This window comes from Paramisgurnus dabryanus, chromosome 1 (genome assembly GCF_030506205.2).
Source record: "Paramisgurnus dabryanus chromosome 1, PD_genome_1.1, whole genome shotgun sequence".
Lineage (NCBI taxonomy): Eukaryota > Metazoa > Chordata > Actinopteri > Cypriniformes > Cobitidae > Paramisgurnus > Paramisgurnus dabryanus.
The window spans coordinates 38,804,925-38,825,666 of record NC_133337.1 but is presented as its reverse complement, the minus strand read 5'-3'; the positions used below and the strand labels follow the sequence as shown (position 1 = coordinate 38,825,666).

Below are 20,742 nucleotides of genomic sequence, written 5' to 3'. Positions count from 1 at the left end.
GCATGCTCTCCAAACCGTACACTTTCACTCTTAATATTGATGATTCACCTGTTCACCCCACCCCGGTTGTTAAAACCTTGGCATTATATATAACTCCACTCTCAGTTTTGATCATCATATCAAATCACTCACTAAAACTGTCTTCTTTCACCTCCGTAACATTGCCCGCCTTCGACCCTTCCTTTCTATTAGTGATGCACAGACTTTGGTTCACTCCTTCATCGTGTCCCACCTAGATTACTGTAACTCACTATTCCTTAGTCTCCCCACCAAATCCCTTCAAAGATTGCAATACATCCAAAACTTTGCAGCCAGGCTTCTTACACATACAAAACGATCTGCCCACATCACCCCCATTCTCCATCAGCTCCACTGGCTACCATTTCCGTCCCAGATTAAATACAAAGTACTACTACTCACCTTCAAAGCCCTCCACAACCTTGCTCCTCCATACATCTGTGACCTCTTAATTACTTACACCCCCTCCTGTTCACTCAGATCTTACGACCAAAACCTTCTCGTCACTCCCCGCACTAGACTTTTCACCCTGGGTGGTACAGTAGGTCTTTCAGTGCCCTGGCCCCAAAACTCTGGAACTCCCTCCCACAACCTCTTCGTGACTGTTCCTCTCTTCCTTTCTTCAAAACGCATCTCAAGACTTTTCTGTTTAATGATCACTTCTCTTCATACAATTCGTAGTCCATTTACTGTATGTTTTGTTGTATTGCTATTTGAATTGCAATTTCTTATGCTTCTTATGTAATGTTTATATGACTGTGTGATGCTATTTCTATGTAAAGCGACCTTGGGTTTGAGAAAGGCGCTATATAAAATAAACGTATTGTTATTATTATTATTATTATTATTATTATTATTGTTTTAAGTTATATCCACCAAATTTCAGATTTCAAAAAGCCGTCAAACGCTCAGCTCAATTCGTGCCGCATAATTCGCACCCCAGGATGCCTTGCGTCTTTGCATTGACTTAACATGTAAATCACTTGCATTTAACGCTTTATTTGCGTCTGGTGTGAACGAACCATTAGGGGATAAAATATTTTAATTAAAGTTTGTAAATCATCGATAGTCTGTGAAGTGACTTCTAAAGCCAAAGCTGATTTATATTCTGTTCCTGTAGGGAAAGAGATGACAGATGGGTTATGTATACGTTGTTATTTTCTCTGATGACTGATTGTTGTATTGTTTCTGTCAGATCTCAGAATACATTGAGGAGGTTTTTCTACCCGATGATTGTTTTATTCTGGTCAAGCTGTCATTGGAGAGAATTCGTCTTCTCAGATTGGAGGTAACAGCAGAGATCATTTTAAGCTCCAGCGGGTGATGTGATGTAATTTATTAATCGTCATCTATCTGACTTTATTTTACGTCAGGTGAACGCAGAGACCGTGCGTTACTCCATCTGCACGTCTAAGCTGCGGGTGAAGCCGGGCGATATCGCCGTCCACGGCGAGGCCGTCGTCTGCGTGTCTCCACGAGAAAACAGCAAGAGCTCCATGTATTACGTCCTGCAGTCACTGAAACAGGATCTTCCTAAAGTCAGTCACATACACACACACACACACAACCAAACATGTCACATCTCTTGTCACAAAGTTTTTCAGTACATTCGGTCGCTGACAGGTTCAGCTGTGGTTTAGGTTTCCATAGTAACATCATCAGCATCTCTGATCTGTGTGCATGATTATGGGTTGCACTATTCATTACCATAAATATTACAATCAAACATCACTTAAATTATTCATCTGTTTGTATCTGATACTGGTTGTGATATCTGAGACAGGGCTTTCTGCTTGATATAATTTTTATCTGTTCTGACATGAGTTTTATCCGTAGTTATGCAAGTAATCTTTTTAATAATCCTAAAAAAATATTTCTGATGTACCGAATACAGTATTTCTGTGTCTATGTGTTGTGTTATGTATAGGTGGTAGTTCAGGGAATCCCTGAAGTGGCGCGAGCCGTCATTCATATCGACGAACAGAGCGGTAAGCAGAAGTTTAAGCTGTTGGTGGAGGGTGATAACCTCAGAGCTGTCATGGCAACACACGGCGTCAACGGCAACAAAACAACATCCAACAACACGTATGAGGTACCGACTGTTGCCAAACTTGATGATAATGTCACCCTGAATAGTTATCTTTTGCCCACCCTTATGTTATTTTGTACAAAAGGAGAATTTGAATAATATAAATTTTGTTGAGCATCAGTTTTATAGTCCTGTGATTCATCTATTATTTGCAAAAATAATATAACTTTTAACCCCTTAGCTGGCGCAGCCCTTTCTAAGTGGGGAAGGTGAAAATTAAATAAACAAATTTACATTTATTGAATAAATAAAAATAATATCATAAAAAATGTCACAAAAAGTCATAAAATATCACAAAAAATGTGTCAGACTTTTTGTGGTTTTACCAACAACGGCCACTAGATGTCAACTGTTTTCTGCATACTCTTGTCACAAATTCATAAATTACTGTCACTGCATTATTATTACTGCTAAATGGTTTTAAAATATGAAACCTACATTCTTAAACCTTTCCAAACCTTTAGTTATTGTATACCATGATAGAATAAGATTTACATGCAAAATATTAAAGTAAACTCAGGTGTCCTGCACACGGGATACAGGAAAAGTAAAATTTTGACCCAAACATTGTGCTTTTGAGGTAGCTAAGCTTTCCGCAGTGTTTTATTTACTGTAAATCAGCAGTCGAATCTTTCATCTTTCAGGTTGAGAAGACACTAGGCATCGAAGCAGCGAGATCCACCATCATTAATGAGATCCAGTATACCATGGTAAATCACGGTATGAGCATCGATCGCAGGCACGTCATGCTTCTGGCTGATCTCATGTCCTATAAGGTGAGTCCATCTGATCAAGTCAATCTGAGTCATTGATCAAGTCGATTATGTGGGTGTTGTGTTGATGATTATGATAAAGATGATGATAAGTCTGATTCACTCATTGACTTTCTTTGGGTGTTAGGGTGAGATTTTAGGCATCACCCGATTTGGCCTGGCAAAGATGAAGGAGAGCGTTCTGATGCTGGCGTCATTTGAAAAGACAGCCGATCATCTGTTCGACGCTGCGTATTTTGGCCAGAAAGACTCTGTGTGCGGTGAGTAATGAGCTTTAGGGTGAAGAGTCTGTGTGGGCCACCTCAAAGTAATAATAAAATATTATTAGAGATTGTAACGTTAAAGCTCCAGATCCTGGAGGTGTCCAGCGCTAGAAGTGAGTCATTGCTAAGCAACACACAAAACATTATCTATGAATAACTTTTGATTCACTAAATGTTTGTGTGTCTTTTACTTTATATGCACTTATGCTCTGATTTCCAATAAAACATTTCTACAAAATCCAGCATTAAACAAACACACACACACACACACAAAACTCCGCTGCTACCCCGGAGAAACAAAAAGGGTTTCTTCTCCTGTTGCGAGAAGTGATGCCTGTGACTTCTAGCGTCTTCATCGTTCTTGCTCTTACTCTTGTGGGCGTGCTTTTCCAGAGGAAGTGCCCATAAAAGGAATATGGGGTCACTGATGTGTCACGGGTACTCATGTCTGAAAAAATCTTTCAGAAAGTTATAGGAAAGAGGAGGTGTGAGTTTGGCCCAGTAGTACACACAAGCTGATTTTTTTTGACACTTTGCATTTGTTTAGCATTAGGATTACAACTCTTTAACGGTGTTAATAAGTCAAAATGCATGAAATAGCATTAACCCCCCTTTAAGTCAAATGTTTCTTTCTCTCTATGCAGGTGTTTCCGAGTGTATTATTATGGGAATCCCGATGAATATTGGAACAGGACTTTTTAAACTTTTACACAGTGCTACCAAGGAGCCGAATCCTCCCCGTAGACCTTTGCTTTTTGACAATCCTGATTTTCACGTATCCCTGGGCTCAATAACTCGCTCGTTACCTTCATGATGGGTCTGGATTATAGCATGTATTGAGTATTATGAGTTCTGACATATCACTTATGTCACTTATGTGCCTTTTTTGTTTTATACGAACAGTTTGCTGTTTAAAAGGAGTGTCGGCAGTAGTTTTTTCACATTTCAGATAATGAATGGAAAGGTGGGTCCAAAATAATTGTCATGGTTTATATCAATCTTTCGAGATGATAAAAGTTTTTTCACAGCCTTAGGTGCAGGTTTTGTGTTTGGTCCCTACAAACATTTCGCTGACATTTTCTCCTCTGAAATCAGATTTGCTCATTGGCTGTAAAATGAATTACATGAAGCGCTTATAGTTTTATAAGATTAAGATTTCATTTTCATCTGACCGGATGGGGTCAAATCTATCATTAATTTATGCGGTGGTTTTTCAGTTTGACATTGTTTGAGAATTTATTTTATGTAAATATGTATCAGGTGTGAATAAAATATGCATTGACAACATTCGTGCATTCTTTCTCTTTATTTTTTGGCAATGCATAAGCGTATTTGATCATGTTTCACACGTTTGAATGAATGCAAACAATTTCTTATCATAACTCATTTGACTTCAGTAATGTTTTTGGGTGAAACTGGATTTTCAATGAGAAAATAAAGTAGTTTGGTACTTCATATTTATTGAAACTGTTGGATTGTAATATCAGATTGATATGTCAGATCTCAGTGACACGAGTTTAATGCCTTTACTGTAAACATCCAATAATCTGCATGGCCCAGGTGATGTCAACAGTACAGGTAAGTCATTTCAAACATGTCAATACATTAAAATAAAAAACATGTCAATACATTGAAATAAAAAAACATGTCAATTACTTAAAAAAAACAACAACATGTCAATACATTGATAAAGGATTATGAGAAATGTATTTCTTGTAAAGACATTTACAAAATGCATTCAAGTGAATTGTCAAATCTCATTCTGCTGCAAAACATATTTATTACCAACAAAGATGAAGATTAAAGAAATGAAGTCTCTTTGAATTCAAGCACATTCACTGTTCAAATGTTTTCAGTGAGAATAACTATCATTAGGATGTACAAAAAACAGCTTATGAAACACTGGTAATGTTTTCTTTGAAAGAATATTTCAAAATCTAATCTCAGCAAAGTTATAAACTTCAATACAAAACAATCTGGTACTTTATTAACAATAATGAACAGCGCTGTCAGTGTTTTGTACAGTATGTAATTTCTCTCAACCCTGATATTACTGCTGTGGTCTGTTATTATCAGATGAACTTTAGCTCTTTACTAATGCCTGTAAAAATAGATCTTTTTTCCCTCAAGAAGTTTATAATGCCCCTAAATAGGGATGCTTTATTCTGATTGGTTAAGAAGCTATTTATGGGTATGCATTTTTTTTTTCAATAAACGCACACCTAACCTGTCAAATGTCTTAAAATAACCACCAGAGGCTGGGTTTCTCGATAACGATTGAACTTAGCACTTGAGAGCACTTTCTACGATCTACTTGACGAATGTTAGTTTTTCTTTCACATATGTTCCCAAAAATGCACTTAAATACGATCGTGCGCAAGCTTTAAGTGCTACTTACGAGTCACAATCCATTTGTCAAGTGCTGAAATATCACCTATATATTGTTTTTTTATCTTCACATCATGTGCACTTAACACTATTAATAATATTGTTTAATATTGCTCAGTGACTAATTAAATGTTTTAATTGTGCCATTTGAAATAATCTTTTCCATATGTGTTTAGGACTCATCCCATTGTGCAACGCCTTTTGCAGTTTATATTATTATTACTATCTTATGGCTTTCTATGTACAAAATGTTTATTGTACACTTACTTTACTTTAGCAGTGATTTAAACACTGTTTTCTGCATACTGTACACATTATATTAAGCACAACCTTTGGTCATTATTAACCTCACAATCAGAGAATGAGAGGTAAGAGCTTAACAATACAAATCTTTATTACACGGCTCTCTGGAATGCTTGATTCTGATTGGTCAGTTGAGACATTTGCAGGTTCGTTCTTTTCAAATAATAACCGCTCCAAAATAATAACGCATAGCCGGACTACTTGCACGAGTAAAATCGCTCCGCGCCAATAAAGATCAATAAAGATTACTGTCTGTTTGGCGCCATCTTGTGACAAACACTGGACAACCACGACAAGACACAGAGAGCTTACTGAGACTGAACTTGACAAAATAGAGCATGACAGCTACGAAGCCAACACACAAAAAAATACAGAATGGGCATTAAAACTTCTCAAAGACTGGCTAAAAGAGAAAAAAATGGAGACAGACAAGTATGAAGCAGAGGATCTTAATAAGGTATTACGATCATTTTATGCATCTGTGCAAAGTTTCGCGGAAGGATAAAAATGTTAATTTAAAACAAATATGCCAATAAAATGTTTCAAATTCATATTCATGTCCAGTTTTTTTTCTTATGTGACAAATAGCCGTGTAATAAGCGGGATAATGTAGAGGCAGCCGGTAGTTATTGGGAAATAAGCCCCTTCAGTGTGATACAAGACCCTCCGCTTCGCGTCGGGTCCTGATCACACTGTCGGGACTTATTTCCCAATAACTACCGGCTGCCTCTACATGATCCCTTACGTAACTCTGTCACTTACGATGCAGGCATTTTTGTTACTTCAAATCACTCATAGATCTACAATGATTTTCAAGTGAAGTTACAATGGTTTTGGGAAACGGTTCTAAGATGATTCAGTCTGAGACATCTGGGCTTAAAGCCACTAGGAAACATTTTTCTTTGCAAAAGGATTGCACTTCTTACAAGTGAACTGATCAAATATATGTTGTGTCTGTATATTTCCTTATGTGCAAGCAGCTGTGAACTATCAGCAGGATAATGTAGGGGTGAGCGAGGCACAAACTAACTCGGGGTTAATAGTAACACAGCTACTTTACATATTTCTATAGGGCCGATCAATCTGTGCTTTTGGTCTTTTTCTATTCCTGTCAGAAGATCTCCGGTGAATTTGTGAAAAGTTTTAATATGTTTTGGTTAAGATATTGAATTAAGAGTGATTTGGTGGTAAATTTCTTTATCTTATGTTTTTTTTTTATTTCTGTGTGTAAGTCACCAAATCCAATCTTATATTATTTTAATCACTGTCTTGTAACTTAAAACATAACACCATTTTAAAACATGTCAGCAACTCCTAGTAACTGATAGCTGCCATTAAAAACATTATGGGGTAACGTTTGCACTCCTCACACTTTCGGGATAATTGTACGATATCAATAGGACCCACAAACAAACGTCATGGGGTGTTAGCTTAAGCCAGGACTAGGCCTTAGTGTATATAGGAAATATAACTAGTTTTAACCAACATGCCTTACTAAAAACATAACTTTTCTGCATTTTGAGGCAAAACAAAGGGCACTGATGTATTTTAAGATATGTCAGTTGTTTTCAGGTTGGACAGCTCTTACATTTTGATTTAGTCTAGGACTAATCTAATCCGTGTCCGGGAAATCATCCCAAGTGTTCATTTGTAGCAGAGATTTGTGTGTTCATCCAAAAAAAAATTTTCATCTAGCTTAAATATTTTTTAAATGATAGAGCCAAAGCTAAAAAGCATTAGATTGAGCCCCGCTCTCCCCTACATTCAGCTGGTTAACTATCACAAATATCAGTTATAAACTATTAATTGAGGATTTTCTCTCCCGCTGGTTTTATTCTAGTAAGCAACTGAATGATTTTCTTTTCAAGAAACTGTAAACTCAATGCTTTGGGTGAATTCTAGCTGTCATTGTTCTGATGTCGAGTTTGTTCAAGATTGTAATTATAGTTTGTGTTGTAATTTGACCCTGGTTATTTCTTAGGCCGCTCTCATTGTTGTTAGTTTTCTTCACATGAGGTTTATGTTTGAACAGCACTTGAAAGATGATAGATCTGTCAAGGACCGTAAACTCATCCGACAGAGATGTAACCTTCGGTCTGACGCTTCTTTCTGTGGCGATGAACACGTCTTCACCTTCGGTCAGATGTCATGTCAGGTAACAATATGTTCTTGTCCTCTCAGTCTTTTATTTCACACAGGAGCTGCTCGACGGGAGCTGTGTCGAGCGTGAGGTGATGTTGACTTTCTGCTCTGTGAACGCTGTGGATATTTGCAGATCTCCGTGCGATGGGTTCAACAGCACTCTGTTCTGAGGTGTGTCAAGATCAGCACGGTTTCTGCTGGTTGTGTTGGTACTAAACACATCAGTTTTCAGATGTTTGGAGAAGTGCACGCTGATGTTCGGTCTGTCTCTGGGGCCGTCCTGGCGGCCGGGTCGACGCAGGTACACTGAAAGCGTGGCGACGCAGTTCTTTTTAAAGTTCTCGTTCATGAAGGCGTAAACGATTGGATTGTTGAAAGAGTTGGAGAAGCCGATGGCCTGAACTACAGCGATGATCATGTTGATGGTCACCTCATCGTAGTTTTTCTCCAGATCATCTAAACACAGAACGCAGATGTCACTTATCTAACTCGTGCAAACACAAACCCTAACCCTTTACCTGGATTATAAAATGGTAGCACAATAAGGTTGTGGGGTGGTTTCCCTGACAGGGCTTATCCTAGTCCCTGACTAAAATATTTGAGCTGCCTTAATTTAAAAACACCTTACGTATCTTATATATCATTGTTTTATCTCAAGATGCACACCAGTTTTGTTTTTGTAAGGTTTGTTTGTAAAAACATATCTTACTATAACTAAGCCCTAGTTAATCTAAACCCTGTCTGGGAAACCACCCCTGTATTTGCAAAGGGTTAATGCATTACCCTTCCCTGCTGAAAAAAACAGCATAATTTCCATGCTGGTTTGTTGCTGGTTTAGCTGGTGGTCACCAGCATCCCAGCACTAAAACACAACATATGCAGGTGTTGCTGGTATGCTGGTTTTTTCAGCAGGGTTATGAAAATTAATCATGTTTAAAACAAAAACTGTTTTAACAACTATGGTTTTTGAAAACGATAGTTAAACCATGGTTTTGCTAATAGTAATCAATACACCAAAAAATCTTTGTTACAACACTTTTACCCCCCAAAACCATGGTTCATTTCCGTAAGGGTAGTAAACATGAACAATACTTTAAACAATACTATTTCACTGTTCACTAATACTTTTTAAAATGTAAATCCAAAAGTAATTGTTAGTTAATAACCACTGAACTAACATGAACAACTGTATTTGCATGAAGTGAGGGATCATCAATGGCCTGCTGTGCATTAAAGGATTTTAATTGCAGACGTGGAGCCAAAAGAGCCACCCGATGCAAAGCGAATGGTGATTGCATCCGTACGCTGCATTTAAGAAACTTGAATGCATGACAGGGCATTGATTATTACACTAATTACATGGTCATTTGCCAAGATAAAGACAAGTTAAAACTAGTATTGTTGTTTGCAGCGTAGTATTTAAGGGAATTGGTAAAAATCACAGATATTTCCCTCAATTATTGTGCACTAAGTAAGAGATAATGTATAGGCCGCAGGTTGTTATTGCAGCAACCTGTACATTATTCCACTTGTTTATTTACCATTTAATTTTCTGTTTTCTCTTGTTTTTATTAATGTATAGCTACTTTGGAACAATTAAACAATGGTGGAAAGCGCTATATAAATAAAATAGAATTAAATTTTGTGTAATATTAAACTGTACTTGTCAAAAAGATTTTCAGCATCTGGGTTGATGTGTGTTATTAGTTTTGAGCGGTAGTTATCTGGAAATAACAAACCTGTAAATGTCGCAAGCATTCCAACGGACCATGGAATAACTAACATTAATAAAGATTATTAAATGCTAAAAAGTTATATTCATGTTACCTCATGCATTTTCTTATGTTAACAAATACAATCTTAGTGAGGTATAGAAAAACATTTCAGTGATATCTGACACCTCATTTAGAGCTACACCATCTTATTCATTTCAATAGAAGCATGGTGATTTTAGGCAACACAAACAAAAGTGACAATTGGCGACCACATGGGCGTGTCCAGCACAATGAGAAAGTTAAGAAAGTTTGACTTTATGCAAATTATGAGTGATTTTCGGGAGCGAATACCAATGGGAGCAAAGCAGCAGAGTTCACGTCATCCTTCTCTCATCAGTTACTGAAGTGGACGGTACTCTTGTATGTTTATGACAACCAGATTTAGAAACACCACATTGAAAGAGACGAGCGACACACAGCGAAAAGGTCACTGGTGGTCTGAACGAGGCTTAAGTGTTGCAATAATTCAAGCATGAAGTGTCATTGAAACAACATAACATTTCATCTTTTAGCCTTCTGCACAGTTGGTGTTTGTGGTTTAATGATGAAGGCTATTCTTGTTAATGATTATTGTGGGTTTGAGGGACCCTCTCTACACTAAATCTACTGTTTACTGTGAATACAGAGAATCAGATGAATGGCAGTAGTTTTGTGCTTTCTGACAATATAATTTACACAGACAAAGCTGCAGTGAGCTGATTGTGGATCTGTATGGGTACAGTCATTTACATTAGAAGCTGTTCAATGTTTTCAACAATCTGCTGTTTGTGCAACGACAGGCACTTCAAGCCCTGAAGACTTTAACATTGTGTGTATCCTAAATAAATACATAAATTATATTTTCACATTATTTACTTTTCCTTTAGGAAATGTTTCTGAAAGAGCATACAGACGATATATGAACCGCTTGCTGTGCTCGAAGAGCATACGGACGATATATGAAACGCTTACTGTGCTCGAAGAGCGTACGGACGATATATGAAAGCTTACTGTGCTCAAAGAGCGTGCGGACGATATATGAAATGCTTACTGTGCTCGAAGAACGTACGGACAATATATGAAATGCTTACTGTGCTCGAAGAGCGTACGGACGATATATGAACCGCTTACTGTGCTGGAAGAGCGTACGGACGATATATGAACCGCTTACTGTGCTGGAAGAGTGTACGGACAATATATGAACCGCTTACTGTGCTGGAAGAGCGTACGGACGAAATATGAACCGCTTACTGTGCTCAAAGAGCACATGGACGATATATGAACCGCTTACTGTGCTGGAAGAGCGTATGGACGATATATGAAACATTACTGTGCTCAAAGAGCGTGCGGACGATATATGAAACGCTTACTGTGCTCAAAGAACGTACGGACAATATATAAACCGCTTACTGTGCTGGAAGAGCGTACGGACGATATATGAACCGCTTACTGTGCTGGAAGAGCGTACGGACGATATATGAACCGCTTACTGTGCTGGAAGAGCGTACGGACGATATATGAACCGCTTACTGTGCTGGAAGAGCGTACGGACGATATATGAACCGCTTACTGTGCTGGAAGAGCGTACGGATGGTATATGAACCGCTTACTGTGCTGGAAGAGCGTACGGACGATATATGAACCGCTTACTGTGCTGGAAGAGTGTACGGACGATATATGAACCGCTTACTGTGCTGGAAGAGCGTACGGACGAAATATGAACCGCTTACTGTGCTCGAAGAGCGTACGGACGGTATATGAAACGCTTACTGTGCTCGAAGAGCGCGCGGACGATACATGACACGGTCACTGTGCTCGAACAGCGTACGAACGATACATGAAATGCTTACTGTGCTCGAAAAGCGTACGGGCAATACATGAAGCGCTTACTGTTCTCGAAGAGCATACAGACTTTATATGAAACGCTTACTGTACTCGAAGAGCATATGGACGATATGAAACGGAGCCCAGCAGATGGTGAAGAGCAGGACAATGGTGACCATCATTTTAACTGCACGTTTCTTCTTCCTGTTTGAAACACAACAATACATGGATGAAAAGACTCTTCTCATTATTAACCCCTTAGATATTCTCAGAAAACTATATTGAAATATCTTATGTGGAAAACTATCATTTGTAAGAATATTTTTTTACCTGTGTGACCTTGGTTGCATAATTGGTTAAGTTTGCTGTTACCTTCTATCAAAGTAAACCTAATTGGCTATATGCTTTGAATATCCCAATTTATTTGAAATCCCATTTATCATTTTATGGAAGTAAATTGGGATGCATATGTTTGAATGCAGTAATAGCTGATAATAAGATCTTGCACTGTGTGTTATTGTACGCATGTGTTTGTACTTAGAGATTTTGTTGATCTCTCTGTTGTTCATGGTGCTGAGGACAGACGAGTCTCCCACACGTTTGCGGATCCAGAGCTCGATGCCGATGCGACTGTAAAGGAAGAGCATAGCAGCCAACGGCAGCAGAAACAGAGCCACCATGATGAAGGTGCTGTAAAGCTGCCGGTGCAGAAGAGACCGCCAGCGCTCCTGACAGCACACGTGATGAAGGTCATACAGAAAATCATACTTCACCTGAAAGACACAGATAAGAAAATCTGATTTCTCTGTTGTAACAAGAACAAACAGTTATTATGTTGGTTAAATCTGAATGTTCAATCTGTAGCATGGATATTATGGTTGAATTGAAAGATTTAACATATAGCTTAAATGCATTGTAGCTCTGAGATGGTTTGAAATGAGCTGACACAACAGAATTGGAGAACTTGTGAGATCCTGGTTGATTGTTTTCTGTAAACAGCATCTGTTTATGCAGGGTTTATATTTGCATGTATTGAGTCAGGCAGATGGATTTGTGCTGGACAGATGATTAAGATGCATGAAAGCGTGACAGTAGTACAGTCATTCTTTCTGGACGGTTAAGCCTTGGGAGAATTGGTCCTCTGGATCTCTTATGAATAACACATGAACCTCTGCAATAACACAACACTCAGAAATGACCTCCACTACAAGAGTCCTTTTCACCTGTCAGCCTTCATTGCATTCACCCATCACCTGTTCAACCGCAGATGAAACGCTTCTGAAGCTGAGCTGTATATACTGTAGACATATCCGTTCAATTAACCTGCTACTCATTTAACAACATCAGTCTATTCATTCAGAATGATGGCTCGCTATTCAACATGACACTCTATAGAACACACATACAAACTTTCACTCTTGAAAAATAAAGCTGCTCAAAAGTTTTTTCATAGTGATGCCCAAGGCTTTGAACCGGTTCATGGAATGATGTTTTGCAAGGAACAGTTACAAAACCAGAAACTTTCAAATAATATATGTTCTGGAACAGAATCGTTTATTTAATATAATAGTAACCGGTTAATACCATTAATTATTTCGTTCTTCAACAAGATTTCTGTGCAATACTCGGTGAAATTCACTTCCAGTCGTCGTTGACTCATTGGAGAAATGAGAAGCTTGCCACCAACAAGTAGCCTAACTTACTCAAGCCCAAGTCTCTAATGCTCAATCATAAGAGGGAAATATCTACCAAGTATCTCAAGTGGTTTTTTTAATACTAATTAGTGGTGTAACCGATCCGTACAGATCATGACCCACGGTTCGGCTTGATTTATGAGATAAAAAATCAAAATTATGAGTCATAACTTTAACTTTTTTAATCTCATAATTTCGATTTTATAATCTCATGATTTTCACAAAATTTTAACAGCTTTCAGAAAATGTTCTTCTTTAAATATTAAAACAAACAATATATCAAATAAAAGAATAGACCCTCTGCTTTCAAACAAAAAACCTATTTCATCCTACCTTCGTTTGTTATCTTTTTATCACTTCTCAAATAGGGGTAGGTTTCTTAAAAAATACCAAATTTTGAGCAATAAGCTGAAATAATTCAGTTTCTGTGAAAAACGTCTGATAGAGATCCGATTCAGAGTGATAATCAAAACACGCTGAACTGACAATGATGTGAGCGGTTGCTGCGGGTTGTTTTATCTGGGTTAGAGCACCATCTGTTGGGTAATAGCGGTATTGTGGATTGCCGGAAAAACTCGTCATTGGCAGGGAAGTGTTTTCTCTTAATTGACGAGTTAATGGCGGGGAAAGAGTAAAAATCATAATTTTTACTTTTTATCTCATAATTATGATTTATCAGAGCATGATTTTTTTCTTATGTGGTCAAAATGGGCTTCTATAATCGGCAAATAACCACAAGCTGGAATTCAAACTCAGGTCGACGAAAATGCAAAAGCACCACAAGTTGGAGCGCTGCCCACTACACCATCGGCTCCGACAGGTGTCTGTATTTTGTCTAAATTCTTGAACTTTATACAGCACCTTTGGACAACAATGGTTTCAATGAACTGTGCTATATAAATAAAATAAAATAACCTTATAGTATGAAGCTTATGTTCACCAATAAGGTTATTGGGATTTACTGTATATGTTTTTTCATTGAACCATACAGTCAATAGGCTTTATGCCCAGCTGCACGTCTTCAGCCAGCCCCTTGTTTCCTGTCTGCCATTATTGGACAAACTGATTAATCCAGGTGTGTCTGATTATTGTTGTTGTGACTACTGAGGTCAGGCACACCTGGATTAATCAGTTTGTCCAATAATGGCAGACAGGAAACAAGGAGCTGGCTGAAGTTCAGGAAGTAGTGCAGCTGGGCATAAAGCCTATAATAGTTCTTCTGTGGGTTTATAGAGCACTTTAATTTTTAATGGTGTATTTCTAAAGTGGCGTTTTAAAAATGCAAGGTACAATGAAACAGCTTGTCACTTGCGTTTGGAGTTTAAAACAACTTTTTGTTACATAAAAAGACATCCTAACCCAAACCCCAATTCTAACCCCAAACCCAAGCAACAATGGTTTAAAAAAATATAGAAACCAAAACATAAAACAACACGGAAAAATGCACTGTTTTGAACAGAAAGGAGTGGTGTATGCACGCAAAACTGCTGTATGTATTGCACAACTTTTCACACTGCGTGCTATTTATTCGCACTTCATGACAATGGGTTTATTTTATCTCAATGACAATGTAGTATTAAAATAATATCAGTTAACAGTTAATGTTTGTTTAACAAGCTGTGGTTGTCGGGCGGTCGGGAAAAATGAACTGAATTGAACATCCCTAGTCGCCTATTTATGAAATTAACACAGAAGCAGAATTTTCCAAACTAAGCAACATGGTTAGATTATAGTTTTATCATTCAGGGATATTATTGCAAATTCCTATTATAGCTTGGAAAGTAGGAATCTGAATTGTAAGCCCAATCCAGCCAAGTGAAAACAAAACCCCAAACATATCCCTCACCTCTAATTGTTGCACAAACAGCATCGGAGATCCGACCATGACCGCTGCTATCCACACCAGCCCTGCATGAGTATCATACAGAAATCTAATCATTTCTTCTTTATCTTTGTGATGAGTGTGAAAGAATTATACAGAAATACAACACTGCATACATCATAATGTATTGATGTAATGTTAGTTTCTCTATTGACATCTGCCTAATTTGGTTTGTGTTACCAAAGGATAAACTTGTGCCTGAGATACTCTAAGACAAAAACTGTCTAACAGGAATGATGATGACCTCACCTAACGTTTTGTATGCGCGTTTAGGAGTGTACTGCCTTTTCATTTTGAGAGGATAAACGATGCCCTGATATCTCTCGATGGCGATGCAGGTCATGGTGAGGATGCCCGTCACAATGGCTGTTGTCTGTACAAAAGGAACCGTCTTACACACCAGAACACCTGCATACACAAACACAAAAACAATACATCACACACACGTCACAAATATGTCTGATAAAAACAGTATATATCTGTCTGTCAGTACTCAAGAGCCGTTTAAAAACTCTCAGGTGACAGCAAGATGTTTGTGCCATTATACAAATCTCTATTATTATGATGGCACAGTTTTTATCCACACTGGCAGAATCTCAAATGGTCAATTAGAAATAGTTTGCAGCTACAACAACATCATTCATCAAAGTGATTTATTACAGATCATAAGTGTGTCCAGAGAGATGAAGAGCACTGTTGAGGTTAACAGAGTTGTTTTTTCGAGAGCTGGCAGGCATTGAATCACCTCAGCTGTGCACTTACAGGCTGTCAGAGCTGCGCATCAGCATCACCGACGGCCCCTGTTGCTCATCACTTCTCATTGAAAATAATTGGCTGCTGGTTGTTTTGAATGATGTACATTGTGAATGCGCCTCTGCATGGTTTGTTAGGATCAAACATGTTTATAATGCATAATGACTAGTTTTTTACACTGTCTGTCTTACACCTGCATTATAGTCTAGTGCAAAGACCATACCTTCTGGGGTCATCAAACCTTCTGAGGTTTTATTGTACTGTGATTAACCTTATTTCTCTTCCAGTAAACCTCATGCTCACGTTCTCATTATAAGATTGTATTCAAAGAATATATTTATATGCAATTAAATACCAGAGGTAAATGACAGCAATGTGATGTTACCATGGTACAGAAGGTAATGCCATCATACTCTAATGTTTTGTTTTTTAGATGTTAACCAAGGCACTAACTGTAGTGTAATACATACATGTTGTTATTTTTAAAATTAACTAACAATGCCTAATTGAAGAGTTTAAGTATATGACGAAATTTAACATATTAAAATGTTAATTTTTAACAATGCATGAAATCTGAGCAGCTGACAAAAAACATGAGGTACAGGACCATTTATTTGACTTGATTTAAGTACACTCTTAAAAATAAAAGGGCTATAAAGGGTTCTTCACGTACATTTGGTTCCACAAAGAACCTCTCAGTTAAAGGTTCTTTTAGGGGACATAACATATAAATCTGACTTTTTCCATGTTACTTGGGTCCCCAGTGTGTCTATAAACCTAGAAAACATAAAAATGGGAAAAACAGTAACTTTGTTTTGGTAATTCTCTGCAAGCATGTGAAAAAAATAAGTCGTTCAGATTTCGTCTGTTTTGTGAACGAAATCAAGTCCTATCAAGTCCAATTACAAGAATACCGCCCCTTAATCTGCACTATCCAACCTTGCACTTAGTGCAGAGAGAGAGAGAAGGAAAATAATAGACCGCACAATTGAGTTTCAATTTCAACAAACCACCATTATGGTGATCAGTGTTTGCATTTCTTCAGCTCATTTACATTTTAAAGGACACACCCATAAACGGCACATTTTTGCTTGCACCTTCAAAGTGGCGGTTTTAACATCTTATAATAAATTATTTGTGGGGTATTTTGAGCTAAAACTTCACATATATACTATGGGGACACCAAAAAATCTCATAATATGACCCCTTTAAAAAACATTTCTTTCTTACCTTTTTATATTATGTGTAAAACCCTTTCCACTATTTTGTGTATAAGGTCATGTGTGTTTGTTATAGGTGCTTTTAGATTTTTATGTTACCTTCAATAGTCTGGACAAATTATGTTTTAAATATTTAATGAAAAAAGAGTATATCATTAGTTTCAGATGAAGTGCCCTAGGGGCGTTGCTAGACTAAGCACAGGCCCCCATTATTTATATATATGACTTTTTCTTGAAAGCCTGCTGCGTGCAAGAAGTGTGCAACACAATGAATTAAACGAAATAAATCCACAATTCCTACACTACAACTAGTACTGGGGATGATAAACGTGTATGTAACAATATTTAAGTATCTTCATCATACTAAACATGAACATTATAAAGTTATAAATGTCATACAATGTGTGGGAATGATGACAGCATGACAAGCTAAATATTTTTTCTGCACGTTTGGATTTTATATTACAAAATATGTTTTTTGCAAGAATATCTTTACGGTAACAATATTTCAAGAAACAAGTAATTTTATGATTAATACTAAAATAGTCTTAGTCACATACATTTATTGCCAACTGTTTATAGTGTCCAAGAGCTGGTGAAGTAAACTAAATATTAATGTCATATCTGAAAATACATAGAGTACAAAGCACAAACATGTTGATTTTCTCCGCAACAATGTTTTCTGAGACTTCTGCCACCTGACTGGTTGAAGATGTACAGTAGTTTGTCTTACCTCCTTCAAACTCATCATCATCCCTCCTTTCTGCTTCCCTTTCCCTGCTTTGCACAAAACATTTCTGATGTCCATCTACATAAGCCAATAGTGATCGAGTGAGTCAACATAAGATGATCTTATTATTTATAAACTTACTTTAGTTTCGTTGTGGTTTCATAAGCTAACTCAATCGCGCGCCAGCTGTGAGCAGCTGCATAAAGAAAACAAACAAACGCGCGCGGACATGGATTTCTGCGTGCACGTCGCTTTTACAAGAGTGAATTGGGTAACTAATTTGCATATACAGTAGATCCGTTTTTGCGCGATTACTGGCAATTAAACTGCTAAAAAAGATGTGTAGCGTACGTGCGCCAATGGGCATTGCATTGCGCTACTGTATGTGTTCGGTCCTATAAAGAGAGCATGTCAGTGTATCTCACCTCCAAGCCACTCTGAAGAGATGTTTTGCAGGAGTGTGAATGGGATACAGAAGAATGTGATGAGCAGATCGCTGACAGCCAGAGAGCAGATGAACACATTCGTGGCTGTTTGCGTCGCGCCTTTACGCACCACGATATAAACCACCAAGCTGTTCCCAACCAGCGCCAGAAGAAAAATAATCACATACATCACGACAAACGTGGTTTTAGCTCCAGTTGGGAGTTCAGGGATGTAAACCAGAGGCTGAATGTTGTAGGTGTGAATGAATTCCTGTCGGGAGAGGTTATAATACTCCAGGAGTTTCTGGAGAACCTCAGGAGTGATTTGCGTGGTGGCAGTCATCTCTGTGGACGAGGACATGACGCTTTGTTGATAATTCTTTAATTCGAGGACAAATGAAGAGTAAATTAATCCAGTTTATTGTTATCCAGCTGGTGTAATCGCTGCTTCTCTCTGTGGATGATCTGCTGCTGCGCGCGCTCCAGCGTAGGATGTACCTACCTGTAGGGTGTGTTCGAGTGCGCGGCTGCTAGTGCCCACTACAGAGAGATGCTGCCTGAAAACTCTTTCTCATAATGAGTGACTTAATCTTTAAATGCTGAGGAAATGTTCTGGAAATGCTTAAACTAAATATTACACCAGCCTTTTTATTTGACATGTAGTTTGAAATGGTCTATTATCTTATTTGAAAGGGTCATGAATAATAATGTTGAGCTCTGCTCTGATTGGCTGTTTCTCCTTCAGTAGCTCTGTGTGTGTGTAAACAGATCTTATGTTTGAGTCTGTATCAGATTTTGAGGAATAATCAATTGTTTGGAGATTGTTAATGGATGTTTTTGAGTGGTAAGTTTTTTTTTTTCAGTATGGACCTGCAAACGTAACTGTAACGTCAATAGTAGAACTTCAGCCTAAATGCTAGCATATAGCATTAACTAGCATAAAGCATTAACTAGCATACAGCATTAACTAGCATATATTGAGCATTTGCCATACGTGGCCATTGTGCTTTCACACTGGCTCCGTTTGCAGTGCATACTGTGTAGTTTACCATCAGTATAAAAATCTCAAATTCAGATTACTTTATTTTACATGCATTTATGAGCGAAACCTCTTCAATACGCTTTTTGACTGTCGGTGTAATTTATACGATACGATACGATACGATACACTTTATTGTCCCCTTGGGAAAATTTTTCTTGGGCAATAGCGTGTGTTGCATCTTCACGGTTAAAAAAAATCCCGTATACCATCTCACATTCACATGGTTATGTAGTTACATATACCGCCTCACAGTCACACAGTCAAAAAAATCACATATACCACTTCATAATCCCTTAATTAAGGGATCGCGTAAACCACCAAATGGTCGCATAGTTAAGAAATCACATATACCACCTCATAATCCCATAGCTAAGAAATCACGTATACTGCCTCATAAATCACAATCACAAAATCACATGTACCACATCATAATCGCAACGCAGGCGATCACATATATCACTTCATAATCACACAGTTAAAAAGGAAATAACATATACATTAAATTATTAAATCTGTTTCATTAAAGTTTATGATAAGAAAAGATTTCACTCAGTGATTGACAGCATGATACAATTAATCGAGTTTCCCTCCAACAGTATAAGCATAAGATTTAGATTTATAGATGTATCTGTTTCTCTGAAGGATATTAAGAAATATGAGGATTCATTTAGTGCTGTACTTTTTGGTAAACCATTTTTTCCAAGCATGTGAAAAAATAGCTCATTGAAATTTGTCTCCCCTTGTGATGTCAGAAGGGGATCTTCTTCTAATAATACCACCCTCTTAATCTGCACTATCCAACCACAGCACTGACATTCAGTGCAGAGATCAGCTCATCTGCATTTTAAAGGACACACCCAAAAACGGCACATATTTGCTCACAACTACAAAGTGTCAGTTTTAAACATGTTTATAAATTATCTATTTGATATTTTGAGCTAAAACTTCACATATGTACGCATGGGTACAGCAACGATTTATTTGACATCTTAAAAAAGTCTTGTGAAATGTCCCCTTTTAAATTGCTCAAAGTCATGACTGTTTAAAACACACTTGGCACCACAGTCATGATTTAATAAAACTTTTAACATGCATTTAAACCATAAACAATGCACTGGCACTTTAATTGAGCATGAGCAGCGCAGCAAAAATAGAGCAGACAGCGAAACGATCGCAGCACTGCTGCTTCAGCGACGATCCTGCTATGAGGACATGCGCTGCTCACGCACCCGTTGTGCATGCTCTAACTTTTAACAAAAAAACACACTGCTTACACACTTCTCACGCTTGCAGTATGAAACCAGCGGCCCAACTTTGTTTTTATCATTTTATCATTATCATTAATTAATTTAATGTGTAATTTAATGTTGGGGTGTTCATCTGGACTGTAACGTCACAGTTGGTGTTATGTTGAGATTGGTCTGTTTTCCAGCGGTCTTTTG

The 20,742-nt window shown here is 37.7% G+C and overlaps 2 protein-coding genes across 3 annotated transcripts in view; one reads left to right on the top strand and one right to left on the bottom strand.

The window, feature by feature from the left end:
• Positions 1–6,415, top strand: part of polr3a (polymerase (RNA) III (DNA directed) polypeptide A) — a 31,313-nt gene extending 24,898 nt beyond the window's left edge. For both annotated transcript variants that reach the window (XM_065272806.2, XM_065272805.2), the window contains 6 exons: positions 1,214–1,306; positions 1,392–1,556; positions 1,946–2,110; positions 2,752–2,883; positions 3,008–3,140; positions 3,788–6,415. In XM_065272806.2, the coding sequence (XP_065128878.2) occupies positions 1,214–1,306; positions 1,392–1,556; positions 1,946–2,110; positions 2,752–2,883; positions 3,008–3,140; positions 3,788–3,957 (858 nt within the window). In that variant the 3' untranslated portion in view covers positions 3,958–6,415. The remainder of the gene's footprint in view (positions 1–1,213; positions 1,307–1,391; positions 1,557–1,945; positions 2,111–2,751; positions 2,884–3,007; positions 3,141–3,787) is intronic.
• Positions 6,416–6,657: 242 nt separating this feature from the next.
• Positions 6,658–19,120, bottom strand: qrfprb (pyroglutamylated RFamide peptide receptor b). Its single transcript, XM_065272341.2, has 6 exons — positions 18,259–19,120; positions 15,380–15,538; positions 15,095–15,156; positions 12,092–12,327; positions 11,661–11,758; positions 6,658–8,432 (listed from the first exon to the last, which is right to left on the bottom strand). Exons 1-6 carry the CDS (start codon positions 18,617–18,619, stop codon positions 8,020–8,022), a joined length of 1,329 nt encoding a protein of 442 aa, XP_065128413.1. The 5' UTR covers positions 18,620–19,120; the 3' UTR covers positions 6,658–8,019.
• Between the last annotated feature and the right edge of the window lie 1,622 nt (positions 19,121–20,742).